The sequence below is a fragment of the Phasianus colchicus genome, chromosome 21 (genome assembly GCF_987193195.1).
Source record: "Phasianus colchicus chromosome 21, bPhaCol1.hap1.1, whole genome shotgun sequence".
In the NCBI taxonomy this organism is placed as follows: domain Eukaryota; kingdom Metazoa; phylum Chordata; class Aves; order Galliformes; family Phasianidae; genus Phasianus; species Phasianus colchicus.
In genome coordinates, this window is record NC_143456.1 from 6,531,245 (window position 1) to 6,544,499 (window position 13,255).

General features: G+C 58.3%; 1 protein-coding gene across 1 annotated transcript; it reads right to left on the minus strand.

Moving 5' to 3' along the window:
• Nucleotides 1-175: 175 nt before the first annotated feature.
• On the minus strand, nt 176-12,993 carry BLTP2 (bridge-like lipid transfer protein family member 2). Its single transcript, XM_031591686.2, has 39 exons — nt 12,838-12,993; nt 11,949-12,078; nt 11,663-11,709; nt 11,286-11,448; nt 11,090-11,208; nt 10,930-10,990; nt 10,537-10,717; nt 10,273-10,396; nt 9,805-9,929; nt 9,652-9,719; nt 9,410-9,558; nt 9,073-9,191; nt 8,667-8,830; nt 8,278-8,542; nt 7,985-8,190; nt 6,755-7,850; nt 6,334-6,525; nt 6,055-6,257; nt 5,859-5,977; nt 5,564-5,784; nt 5,245-5,435; nt 5,065-5,164; nt 4,789-4,991; nt 4,356-4,650; nt 4,077-4,234; nt 3,774-3,980; nt 3,601-3,700; nt 3,251-3,433; nt 2,996-3,117; nt 2,761-2,916; nt 2,564-2,685; nt 2,304-2,484; nt 2,140-2,226; nt 1,939-2,049; nt 1,726-1,861; nt 1,351-1,475; nt 965-1,066; nt 756-890; nt 176-625 (listed from the first exon to the last, which is right to left on the minus strand). Exons 1-39 carry the CDS (start codon nt 12,924-12,926, stop codon nt 443-445), a joined length of 6,738 nt encoding a protein of 2,245 aa, XP_031447546.2. The 5' UTR covers nt 12,927-12,993; the 3' UTR covers nt 176-442.
• Nucleotides 12,994-13,255: the final 262 nt, after the last annotated feature.

Genomic DNA, 13,255 nt, shown 5'->3' on the forward strand with positions numbered 1-13,255 from the left:
GGAGCCCTTAAATGGGACGGGAGAACCCCATGGGATGTGCAGGGGGTGAACCCACACTGCCGAAGTGCTGCTGTGCTGAGAGCAGTGCGACGCAAGTCGGGAGGGTGAATGACAACCCCTGGGACCGAGGCTGTTCCAAATTAAAAACTCTTATTTAAACTCTCTCCTGTTCCCCTTTCTCCCAGCCTGGAGCGATCCTGCTGCTTCACCGGGCCCTGGGGCCAGCACCCATGCAGCAGAGACCTGCGGGAGCTTTGGCACGGGGAGGGGCTGCACCCTACAAAGTGGCCCCGCAGCACGGCTGCTTCCAGGCCCCACAGCAATGGGGTTGTCCCCCACCTCGGGCATCAGCAGCACGGTCCCCACACTGCTATAGGGCTGCCCCTTCGGTATGAGGAGCACAGGGGACCCCAGTCTCTTCCCGGCCTGCCGGGTGCTGCCATCATTTGCGCCTGCCAAAGATGGACTTCTTGCTGGAGTTCTTCTCGCCCACACTCAGCCCGATGAGCAGACGTGCCTTCTCGTCCTCCTCTTGCTGCTGGATGGTCCCATCTGATTTGTTCTCCAGCTTCCCCCGTGCCTCTGCACCCGCTGCAGGCTTCAGGCGCAGCTTCTCTTTGATCACCTGCACCAGGAGCGGGGGCTCAGCACCATGGGGCTGCACCCAGCACCCTCGGCTTCTCACTAGGGCAAGCCTGTCCCCATAGAGACTTTGTCCCCATAAAGGGAGGGGGGACAGCGCTGTCCCCATGTACCTGTGCCACCAAGGCTTTGCGGCTGTCCCTCTTCACTGCCATGGCAAAGTCCAGCCACGTCCAGGTATTGTTGTGGTACTCCAGGCAAGGCAGCACCAGGTTCAGGTCACCCCAATCCACGCTGTTCTTCTCGCCCTGAGTAGGGGAAAGGGGGGTCAGGCAGAGTGGCATGCTGCCCCCCATGCTCCCACATCCCGCTGGCCACTCACCTTGTAGCTGACACACAGTGGCACCTGCGGGATCTTGATGTAGATGAAGGAGTTGTTCATGGCCGCACGCTCCTTCATCTTGTCGATGTCATCCACGGGATGCTGGGGACAGAGATGCGAGCAGAAGGTGAAGACAGGAGACAGAGCCAGGAAGCAGTGGGGAGGGGACAGCCGGGCACTGGGCCACAGCATTGCTTCACCGGGAAGCAGCAGGAGCTGCTCTGGCACTGGGGATGCTGCAGGAATCATAGCAAGGTGCAGTGCAGGGATGTGAAGGATGTACATGCACATGGTGGGAGGGAGCAGGGATAAAAAGGAAGTAAAGCCAAAACACTGCACCCACAGCAGGGCTCTCCCTACTCCCCCCATAGGGCAGCAGCACGTACCTCGGGTGCTTTTCGGAATGATCTCCTGACCCCTGAGGTGCGATTCAGTCCCTGAGTGACCCCCTTCCCTGGGCCCAGTGAGTCGTCAGCCCCAATCAGCTGCCGTGGCTTCACCACAGGTATCCCTTGGGAGGGGGGAAGGAGGCAGTGGTTGGAGTCCAGCTGGGAATCAGCCATGACCCAGATCCCCCCTGGCTTTGTTGCTGCCCCCAGTAGCCCCCTACCCACCCAAGAGACCCCAGGTTCCTGTTCTTCAACATATCCCATCAGCAGCTCCCCAAAACCATCCAGACATGCAGCCAGAGCTGCTCAGAGAAGTCACTCGGGTGGCAGAAGGGTGATCAAACGCTGCCACATCTCTCCCACCCCACTCACCTGTTGTCACCAGCTTGGACTTGTCTTCCTCATCCCCCACTTCCTCCTCCTCCACGTTGCGTCCGGGGAAGAAGAAACCCATCATCCTATGGAAGAACTGGTGGGTGAGCTGGATGGTGAGTGGGACCACGTTCACCTGCAGGGAGAGAGAGATGTGTCAGAGCTGGGTGAACTCTGTCCATGCCCTGACACCTCCCAGCACAGCCCCAGCACCTCGAAGTGCTCCTTGATGGAGATGCCTCCCACAGGCGGCCGGACTTTGCTGAAGATCCTCAGTGCCAGCTGGCGGCCGGACTGGCAGGAGCTCTGGGGACGCAGCACCACCTGCAGGGAGGAAAGTGGGTGACTGGAGTGAGGACAGCCACAGGGCCAGGTCACCAAAAGGTCCCCAAGGTGCGGAGCTGCTCCCCTTGCCTTGTACACAGCATTGGGTAGGAGGTTGTTCATCGTGACCCAGCCCAGCTCCAGCAGATGCTCAGCAGTGTCATCAGACTTGTTGACCTGCGCACACAGAATCATTAACCCCGCACCTCCAGGCCCTCGCACAGGGGCTGCAGAGCCACCAGCCAGCTCAGTACCTTGCTGTAGAGGAAGCGCTGCAGCTCCAGCTCAGCTATGCCCAGCTGCCCATCCTCCTCCGTCAGGCGCCAGCGTGCCTGGGCAAAGTAGAACTCAGTCCGCCGTGCCACGCTCACATCCTCCGGCTGCTTTCGCAGCTCCATCTTGTTGGCTCGCTGCAGCTGGAAGTCCTTGAAGCACCTGCAGCAGATAGGGAAATGCTGGGATAGGGGAGCCCTAGAGAGAGAACAATACTATGGAAGCCAGAGATGGCCCATACCTAATCAGGATGTTCAGCTCCTCGCTCTCCAGCTGCAGGTCAGCTTTCTCCTGGCTCAGCTGCTGCTGTAGCTTGTGGTTGAGGTCAAGCAGGCTCTCATTTTTGCTGTCATCCTGCAGGGACTGGAAGACAGAAAGCCCTCAGCACCCTCCATCCCAAGGCAGGGATTCCAAGTCCTACCCTGAACATGGGCTCACCTTCACGTTGGAGTACATCTGCTTCTCCAGCTGTCGAATCTGTGCAACGTGCTGCCTCACAGCTTCTTGCAGGTGTAGGATACTGCTGCGTTGCTCCTCAGGGTTGCTGGAGATTTCCAACTGGAAGCGCACCCGCTGCTTCTTCTCACTGTGCTCCTATACACAAGGATAGGGGAAATGAAGGGGTGCCCTGGATGCAGGCACACGACAAGGGGACTTGCAGCTTTGTGAATACCTTGCGTTTGGGCTCCACATGCAGCAGCAGGTTGTTAACTATGTCAAGGATCATTGCATACTGTGCAGGGTTCGTGGAGATCTCCAGGTCGTGGTGAATGAGTGTGAATGTGTCCACAGCTCCTACAGGGACACAAGAAGGACACTTGGGGCCCTTCTGATTTCAGCAGGTACAAGATGGATCACCCCTGGACTCAGTAGACACTTGTGGGTCATCCCAAAACTCTGCTGAGACACACGACGTGCATGTACCCACCCTCCTGCTTCTTTAACAGATCCTCCTTCTCCTGATTTGCAGGAGTCTCGGGGGGTTTTATCTGTGTGGCCAGCTCAGGGTCAATGTCATGGCTGTAGCTGATATAGTACATCCGGCAGCTGCAGCGAGAGATGATCCTCTGCACCTGCTGGGTCTGCTGGGCTTCTGAGGGCTGGTTCCAGTCTGGGGACAAACAGGAAGGGGGACTGAAGTCAGAAGGCCACACCAGAGACCTCTCAAGCACAGGGTTTGGAGCTGGCTCTGCTCTTGGAGCCATCTCAGCTTTGCCAACCTCAGGGTTACATGCAAGCAGAGTTGGGTAGCGTGGTGCCCAGCTCCTCAAGCCGTACCTGTGGTGGTGCTGACCATGCCTCCCACAGCCTGCCCACTCTCCATCAGCTCCTGTACTGAGTCCAGGCTCCGCTGCCGATGCTCCTCAATATTTTTCACCTAGGAAGGCAAAGATGCATTGGTGGCTGTCCTCCTTGCAGCTCATCCGCCATGCCCAACCCCAGCCTCTCACCTCCAGCCAGAGCTGCCCATGCTCCCTCTCTGTGGGACTGCTTTCAGTTGTGGCAAAGTACTGCATGCCATCCAGCAAGCACGTCCAAGATGTCTTCTGCTTCAGGGTGTCCCCATACCAGGCAGGGTGGTGCTGGCACTGCAGCAGTTGAGCCTTTGCAGCAGACACAATCACACAGCCCTCTGTCTCTGCACCACGCAGCACCATCTGTGGGATTAAAAGAGACCCAAGAGGGTCAAGACCAGCCATGGCCCCTCTGACCGCAAAGCCACAGGGGAGCAGAGGCTGGCCAGGAGTTGGTACCTGGCAGTTGACCAGCTCAATGAGGCAGTTGCGGTTGTAGATGTCATCAGTCTGGCAGGCAGCAATGCCACACAGCTGCTCACTAGCTCCTGATTCCTCCTCTGTGAAGACCACAAACTTATCTGTCTCCTCAATGAGCTTCTGCAACATGTAGGCTCCTAGGGAAGGAGAAAAAAAAAAAAAAAATCAGTACAAGGTTGAGGGTACGAAGGTTGGAGAAGCTCTAGGCTAGCACGTGCTGCCAGGCTCGTACAGGTTTTCAATCCCTGCCACACTCACCTCCAGAGGAAGCTCTTTCAGGACGGCCACTGGTGATGGGAGCAGTCACTTTGGCAGGGACAGAATGAGCAGAGAGTGGGCCTCGCTTCAGCTTCTTGGCTTGCAGCTGTGTGTCAATCTTCAGCCCCTTCAGAGCCTCGGTGGATAGATTGCGTTTGAGCACAGCTGCTTTCTTGTAGCCATCATACAGACCAAAGGCAATGTCCCGGTTTGTGGTGGTCCAGGATGCTCGCAGGTCCACCAGATGCAGCTGGTGTGTGTGGAAACCATCATCCCCATCCCGGAGAGGCAGCTCCTGGGCACAAGGATCAGAGCCTCAGCACAGCAAAACCACAACCAGCCTCTGCCCTCCCGCACTGTGCCCAAAGATGAAGGTCCCCTTATTCCAGGGGGATGCCACCAGGCCAGCACAGCTCAGTTTTTGCAGCAGTACCTCCTCAGCTGTGCGGTTGCTGTGCCGTTGGTATGTGAGGGAAGACAGGCTCAGCAGGTGAGTTTTCTTCACCAGGGTATCCAGACGGTGGTCAGCGTTCTCGTCGCAGGTGGAGGCCATAAGGTGCACAGTGACCTGGCTCAGATCACTCACCATCTGTGTGATGCTCCACTCAGAAATGAGGCGTCGCATCACCGTGCCAGCTGGAGAACAGGGAAAGGCATCAGCCAGGTTCCTACCCTGCCCAGAGGCACTGCCAGCAGGGTCCCAACTCACCTTGTGGGATCAACCGCTGCGTGCCACGAGTGAAGATGTGCCCCTGGCAACACTCCACCTGGATTCCCCGCTGCTGGGCAAAGGAGGCCCAGTAATGTACCTGGAAGGGAGCAGACAGCAGGTGCTAGGAGCTGGACAGAGAGGGAGATAAAACACCAGCAACCAATCCCCAAGACTTGCCTGCAGCTGGGGGAAGAGCGCAGTGTAAGACAGCTGCTTGTAATGCTGCCCCAACTTCTTCTTACTGGGCTTCATGTTGTTGAAGAGCTTCCCACGGCAGATGGGGCGCGTCACGCTGGTCCAAGTGGCCCAGAAGTTCTGCATCCAGCGGAGCGTGCTGCTGTAGAGCAGGATCCGGGGCTGGGAGTGCTCTGAGAATACACCCACCATCAGCCAGTGCCACGAGGCAAGAACACAAGAGCACCCAATGCAAGATTGATAAGGATCAGTAAAACCATCCCCCTTGCCCTGGAGGGATCCCTGGGGTGCTGTCACCCACCCTCACTGGGCCGTGTCAGGTCCATCCGGATGGAGAGGTTGAGGTTCTCAGAGCGGAAGGCACGGTAGGAGTCGTACTGCTGCCCCACTGGCACCTCAGGCAGGAACTCAGGGGAGCGCAGCACCACACCATGGTGGTCGTGGGGGTTCCCATGGCACAGCCACTGCAGGTCCAGCGTCATGCACAGGTCAGGAAGGTGCAGGAAGCAGCAGTCATCATATCTGAAAGGGGAAAGAGGTCCCCAGTTACCTCCCAGCACCATTTGCAGCCCCCACACTACAGGACCCACACTCACTTGGAGGCTGTCCGGACATTGATGTCTAGATTGCCCTTGAAGACGAACTGCCCAGGCTTCCAATGGAAGGAGAGGTGGCTCCACTCCCAGTGCATGTTCTCTGTGGTGTTGTAGGGATCCTGCAAACAAAGCACGGGAGGGGAAGGTGTGAGATGGTCCCCCGCCACACTCTGCTCCCGACCCCAGCAGCACTCACCTCAGTGGCCAGCTGGTGCAGGTTGGCCTGCTCGATGTCCATGTGCCAGTCCCCGTGGAAAAGAAGGCGGCTCTTGTCCCACCAAGGCAATGGGGCACTGGGGTCTTCTGAGGGCTTGGTGAGCAAATCCACACACTGGCCGATCAGGGTCCAGGCCGGGTCCCAGCAAGGCCCCCACACAATGGTGTACTGGGAGATCTCAGCTGGGGACACAGGGATTGGCTCAGCCCTTTGCCTGTCCCCATTCCAGCAGAGCCCCCCGGCCCCTCTGGTTCTTACAGTGGAAGTCGTGGTAGAACTTTAGAGGAGGCATGTTCCTCTCCACCACTGCATCCCCCCAGGGCAGCCCCAGCTTCAGGACCTGGCGGCGCCGGGAGCAGGCCTGGCCACACTGCTCAGCTCCGATCAGCCGGCCTGAGAGCTGCCAGTTCCGGATCTCAAAGAGGTAGCGTGGGTAGTCACGGATCCGCACTGCAGGGCAGAGCAAGGGCTGGTGGATGAGGCAGCAAAGGACACTGTTCTGATCCCCTCACTCTAGGCCACAGCATCAGCTGTGCCTTTTCTGCATTTCCACTCCCTTGCATCTTCAAAAATCATTTTCTATTCTTTGGCTGCACACGCAGAGCCAGTAGGTCCACCCTAAAAGCCCAGGACCATGCAGACACTGTGCTGTCCTCTAAGGACACACAACATCACTCACCAAAGAAGCTGCTGACGCTGCCTTTCATCATGCGGCACCACTGGGTGACCATCTCCAGCCCCTCAGCAGGAAACGGGCTGACGCTGTCAATGTCCCTCATCTGCTCCACCACGCGCTCCGTGCCGTGGAAGGACTCATCAGCCATGGCCACCAGCTCCAGGTGGGCCAAGGTCCAGGTGAGGAGAGCCCTCCGCATGGGTGTGTTGGCATAGAGACGCCGCGAACGCTGGATGTAGATCTCAATGTTCTTCTTCTCCAGCGAGGCATAGAGCTCCTCGATCTTGCGGGCGGGCAGCAGCTCACCGTGCTGTTTGCGCAGAGCAGCCACTTTGGCATCCAGCAGCTGCAAACGCTTGGCACTCTCTTTGCTCTCATCCTTCATCAGCTCGTAATTGTCCCGCAACTTGACCTCAAAGACATCGTCCAGGAAGACCCAGGAGAAGTGTGTCACTTTGAGCAGGAGGTCGGGAGGCAGAGCTGTGCTGACAGGGCGCCCACGCCGGTGCAGACCTTTCAACCACTTCTGCACACCCACAGCTGCGTCCAGCGTGTGGGAGAAGTCGTACTGGTAGGGGAACTCAATGGTCACACTGGCAAAGGAGAAGGCCCAGCCGCGGTTGCGGAGTGTGTGCAGGGTGGGGAAGGCGCAACGGTGCAAGATGACCTCCTCCAGCTCTGGCAGCAGCTTCACCTCCACCTCCTTGAAGCTGAAGATGCTGTGTCCATCAAAGCCGGCTGCCAGCTCAGGGCAGTAGCCATGCAGGGCACCGCTGTGCCAGCTCACAGAGGTCCGTTCGGCAGCCAGGCTGATGTAGTTGGCCTCAGAAACAAAGGCGGTGACCTTGGCAGAGCTCAGCTCCAGCGACAGAGACAGGAGTCTTTTGGGAGGAGCCCCATCTGCCTGGAGGAGTTCTAATGTCTCAGGAGGGGTGACCATGGGGGATGCTGGGCTCTCTGGGGATAGGAAGGGAGGTGTCCCATGGCCAAGGGCACTCTGCAAGGCTTCGAGGCACTGCAGGGTGGCCAGGGTGTGATGGTACAGGTGCATGTGGTCAGGTGGGCTCCACAGCACCACCAGCCCCTCACCGCACTGCACCTACAGCAGGGAGAGAGCAAGCAACAAATCAATGCCATGTCCTCCTCTCCACCATCTTTCAGGGCCAGCCAGCCCTCTCGCTGCCCCATACATCCCAGTATAGGATAAAACAGAGGCTCAAGGCCCACATCTACCTCCAGGGAGCGGATGCTGCTGTGGTAGGTAACGGAGAGCGTGGAGAGGTTGGCTACCGGGTTGGGGATGGCGGGAGCTTTGCAGCAAGGCTGCATCTTCTCCGTAATGCTCTTCACCAAGGCCAGCACCATGCCCTGGGCACTGACTGTGCAGCTCTCAGCGCTCCCCAGGACAGTCAACGTGTCCAGCCGCAGCTCCAGAGCACCTAGAGGAACAGTATGCCAGGCTGTAACAGTGAGGCTGATCCAGGACAGTAACCTGGAATTGCTCTGGATGCTACAACTACACTTACCCACTACCGCTGAGAGCGTGAAAAGATTTACATCCTCCACTTTCAGATCTACCTTCCAGAGCAATATCCAGGGATCACTCTGGGCAGAAGATGGTTGCTCGGCAAGCTCAGCTCCACTGGGCTGCGGGCAGAACAGGGACAGGACCCTGGCCAGGCACTCGGTGCAGGTGTCTGATGACTCCACTTGTAGCCCCCGGATGGTGCAGTCCAAGAAGAGTGTGTCTGACTGGGCACTGGACATGCCCAAGGGCTGGTTGTAGCTGCCCTGCAGGACAAACAAGATGATCACTCTCAAGATGCAGGATGCCCCCACGCCACTATGTGTCTTGTCTGGAGCTGTGGATAGGCAGCATCCCCCCCACCCCCAAAGCCACCCCTCAGCCACTCACCTGCAGGTTGAAGGAGTCAAGGATGAGGGCTTCTCCCCACACGTGCATGTTGGGGGGGTGGGGGGCACGCTGGATGTGTGAGTCATTGCCCACACGCCAGCAAAGGTGGTCCACAACCAGCACGGCTCGCTGGTGCACACTCTGGGGACGCAGGTGCTGGTAGTCTGCAGGCACAGAACGTGAGTACAGGCAGGGCTTGCTGCTGCCTGCTTGGCAGCTCCCAAACAAAGACAACTCAGACACAACCAGGCCCCCAAACAGAGACAACTGAGACAACTCAGACAGAGTAAAGCTTTCCCCATTCCCATGCCATAGGCTCAGGATGATGATCATCCCCAGTACTTCTCCAGCAGAGCCACCAACCCCACAAGAAGAGCTGAGCAAGCACACTGAAGCCAACCCTTACCTGCAGAGATGGAGTTGAAGCCCAAGGCAAAGGGTGGAGTATCCCCCAGTTGCACCGACACATTGACGTTGGACAGCGAGGCACTCAGTATGATGGGTGCTATGATTTGGGGATAGCTCCTATGGAGGACAAAAAGTGATGGGGCATTACAGGGGTCCTGTGCGCCAAGGAACAGGCTCCAAAGGACACTCTCCTTATAGGGTCCACCCTCCACATCAGTCTCCCTGACCCATAGGCTGTGTGCAGGGCAGAGAAGGAGCTGTATGCCCAGGCACCCTGCCAGAAAGCAGCAGGTAAGAGGGAACAAGCTGCAAAAACAGCAGTTGAGGCTGTTTACCTTCCCTTCTGCCCTTGGCTGGGGACAGGTGCCGAATGGTGCCTGTGTTCCTGTGCCAACAGGCCCAGCCAGTGCGAAAACTCTTGGTGGCGGTAGTGGATGATGCAGGTGTTGAGCAGCACAGCAGCTGAGAGGTCAATGGCTGTGACCTAGGGCAGGGAGAGCACAGGGTGGCAGCAAGCTCATGCCTGGAGTCAAATCAGCCCCTCCAGGGGACAGGAGCATGTCTAGCATCTGCTCACCTGCACGCTGGTCTTCAAGGAGTTGAGGCACACAATGCGCTGGCGGCTCTGGGACAGGAGAAGGCCATCTGGGGAGGGAGAGGAGCAAGAGTGAGGGGTGCTGGATGGAAGTGGCAGCAGTCCTGCATCATGGGTTCTCTCTCGGCTACTTGCCCTCCAGATGGAGGTCTACACTCATTTGGTCCAGATCTGAGGTGGGCGTGAAGTTGCGCAGTGGGATCTGCTCCTCTTCACGCTGATATAGAAACTGCAGCAGCTTCAGGCTCCAGGTGAGGTGCCTAGGAGAAGCAGAGGGTCACTGCCAGGAGAGATCTGCACCGTCACGACCTCAATCTCCTATATTTCCCATCCCAGCTGACTAGCACGCTGTCATGGAGAAAGTACAGCCCAGAATGCAGCTGCAGCCCAGCCCAACACTCTCATTACACAGGCACGCTATCGTGCTGGAGAACCAGATTCCCTGCCTACTTTCTTCTCCAAGAGCCCACAGCCCCAGGCTGCTCTCTGTCCTTCCCCCCGGGATTTTCTCTCTGCAGTCAGGCAGAGCAAAGGACAAGCAGGAAGCTATTCCCAGGACCACATCCCCTGCACTGATCATGGTTAGTACAACCACCTCCTTACCTCTTCTGGCTGTTCATAGACAGCACCACGCTGGTGCTCTCCAGCTTCACCTCCACCCTCCTGGGGATGAGCTGCAGTGTGTCCCTGCTCAGCAGGGATGGGGATTTCAGGGACTCTGCTGAGTCTGGAGCAGGAAACACAGAGTCACAGAAAGGCTCTTGCCCAGACTCCCACTCCCTGTGCTGGGAAGCAGTGATAGCACAGCCAAATTCCTCTGGCTGCAGTGGAAGTGATGGGACTGCCAGACCTGCTCCTGTCCCTGACCTGGGCTAGGCTGAGGGGCTCTGGCTGTCACACGGTGCAACAGAGGGCTGCAGAAAAGCCTCTCATGCAGCTCTGCCTGCAGAGTCCGGACACTCAGCCTGACGCCCACCAGTCGCTGCTTGCTGCTGATCTCCAGTGAGATGGAGAGTGCCAGGGCCAGCTCTGCCAGGCATGTGTCATCCTGTGTAGGGACATGGGCAAGGAGAACACCAGGAGTCACCCAGCTCCCTGCTGATGGAGGCTGCAGGTAATGCACTGAGCACAGCATGGAGCTGAGAGCCTTGCAGGACATTCAGCATCACCCAACCTCAACGACACACTGCAACAGTTCCTGGAATGTCCCAGAGAGCTGCTGCCCAGGCCCACTGAATTTCTCCCTTCCCCATTACTCACCAGCTGGCTGCTCCGAAGCACTTTGCTGTTGACCTTTGTCAGGTTCACCTCACACTTCAGGCTGGGGAGAGCAGAGAGCAGACTGAGGCTGAAGGCCCTGCAAAACCAAGCCCCTTCCCTCCCTTTTTTGGTGGGATAAAGGGCATGAACACAGCATTACCTCTTCCCATCACCATTGAGGAGAAGACGTGTCTTGCTGGCCTGGATGTGCCAGAGAGACTCTGAGGTGGCTGCATGTAGAACCATGATGTTGATGGAGTCCATGTGGATGGAAAAGAGCTGATGGAAGGCAGTATGGTGAGGGCTATGCAACAGCAGCACAGCCTGCAACACCCTCTCATGGAGCCAGAGCTCACCTGGCTAAGGAGCCGCAGCAGGGATGGTTTAAGGGCCAGGTCTACTTTGTTCTTGCCATCATCAGCTTCTTTGGGAGCCTCAGGGAAGGATGGCTGGAGCCCATGGCTCTTCTGCAGATCTGTGCGGATTCGCACTTCACCGAAACACAGCTCAAAGTAGCGTCTGCAGGAGAACCAGCACAAGCAACCTTTACATGGGCCCACACATCCAGCCCCAGGGGTGCCTCCATGAGACACCCAAAGGGGAATGATTCACTCCTGCAGAGTAGGCCATGGGAAATGGGCACCACAGAAAGGTGCAGAGGCAGTCAGCAGGACCAGAGGTGAGACAGACCCCCCAAGGAGAGCAGAGAAGGAGCTGGGGCATGGGTACATACGGGAGCTCCCGGCTCAGTTTACTGGAGATCCAGATGTTGTCAATTTCCTACAAGAACATAAAAGCAGGTGAGTGAAAAAATAGCTCACCCCGATGCTTTTATTCCATTCCAGTTGCCCAACATTATGTGGGGAGCACTCAAAACCCCCTGCATTTGGCCAAGGGAGAAAGGGCTGCAGCCCTGGAGCTGTGTGACAGCAGCTTGGTTGCAGAGACTCGCTGTCAGCCTGAAAAGGACTGTATCCATCCCACCCTCACCCAGTTGTGACTCCTCCACAGGTACCCACCACTGTCTGCTGCTCCTGCTGGAACTTGAGGCTGATGTTCTGTGCCCAGAAGAAGCCGAAGGAGCCAATCTTCAGCTCTGCCTGCAGCTTCTGCCGGCACCAGGTGATGGCCAGGCGACATGCCAGCCACCTGTGGGTACATGCAAAGGGACAGGATCAACCTCTGCTGTCCTGATCCACACATCTTCTCCCTTCCTACCACCTGCACTGTCCCAGAGACCCTCATACCTGTGGGTCCTTCAGCCTCCACACCAAGCCCTGTGCTCCAACTCCCCCTTTCTCCCTACATCCAGCCCCACAAGATCCCCCAGACCTGTACAGAAGCACCACAAACCCCCCCAGACCTGGCTGTATCCCGCTCACACAACACTCTCCACCTTTGACATTCCCTTCCAAGCTCTACAGCATCCCTGAACTACGGGGGCTCCCTAAAGCCCTAAAACCCCCCATAACCTTGGAGATCCATTTTGACTTCCCCATCACCCTATGCCCATCCCTGCGAGATCCCTTCACTCCTATAAGCTCCCAATGCCCTGACAGCTCCCACCCCAACCTCCTTCAGCCTGACACCTCTCCCCCAGCACCCTGACGTTACCCCAGCCAGCCCTGCGGGCCTTCAGAGACCCCTGCGGGCCCCCCTACACCTCTACCACCCCACATCCACACCTCTACACCCAACACCCGCACCTACAGACCCCTCTATGCAACACACCCACACCTAAATCCCCTCCACGCCCCACATCCCCAACCACAGCCCCCTCTACACCCCACACTCCCACTTACACCCCCTCTAAACCCCACACCCAGACCCACAGCCCTCCCTACGGCACCCCACCACCCCTTCCCTCGCCCCTCCCCCGGCCCCAGCGACCCGCCCCCAGGCCCTGACCGCGCCAGCAGCCCGGCTAGCAGCAGGACGAGCCCGAGGCCGAGCAGAGCGGCTGGCAGCGGCAGCGGCAGGCCCGGCGGCAGCAGCATGGCGGCCCCCAGGGCCCGGCCGCCGCCGTCCGCTCAGCGGGGGCAGAGCCGCCTGCCGGGCCCGGAGTGACGGTTGGAAGCGGAGGGGCGGAGCCGGCACGGAGTTTTGGCGGTAGCGCCCCCCAGCGGTTCGGAGTGGCGTAACATCTCTCTGCGCCGCCGTGCGAACGCGCATCCCCACCCAGTGAGGCCGGGTGGAGGGGAGGGGGCTCAGATCTCCGAAGAAGGACCCCCCAACACTGCTTCAGGGGAGATGGAGATAAACAAAGGTTACAGCTGGCGAGTGTGGGTGCTGCTCTGGGGAGCAAGGAGCTGCTGTGAGTCCAGTC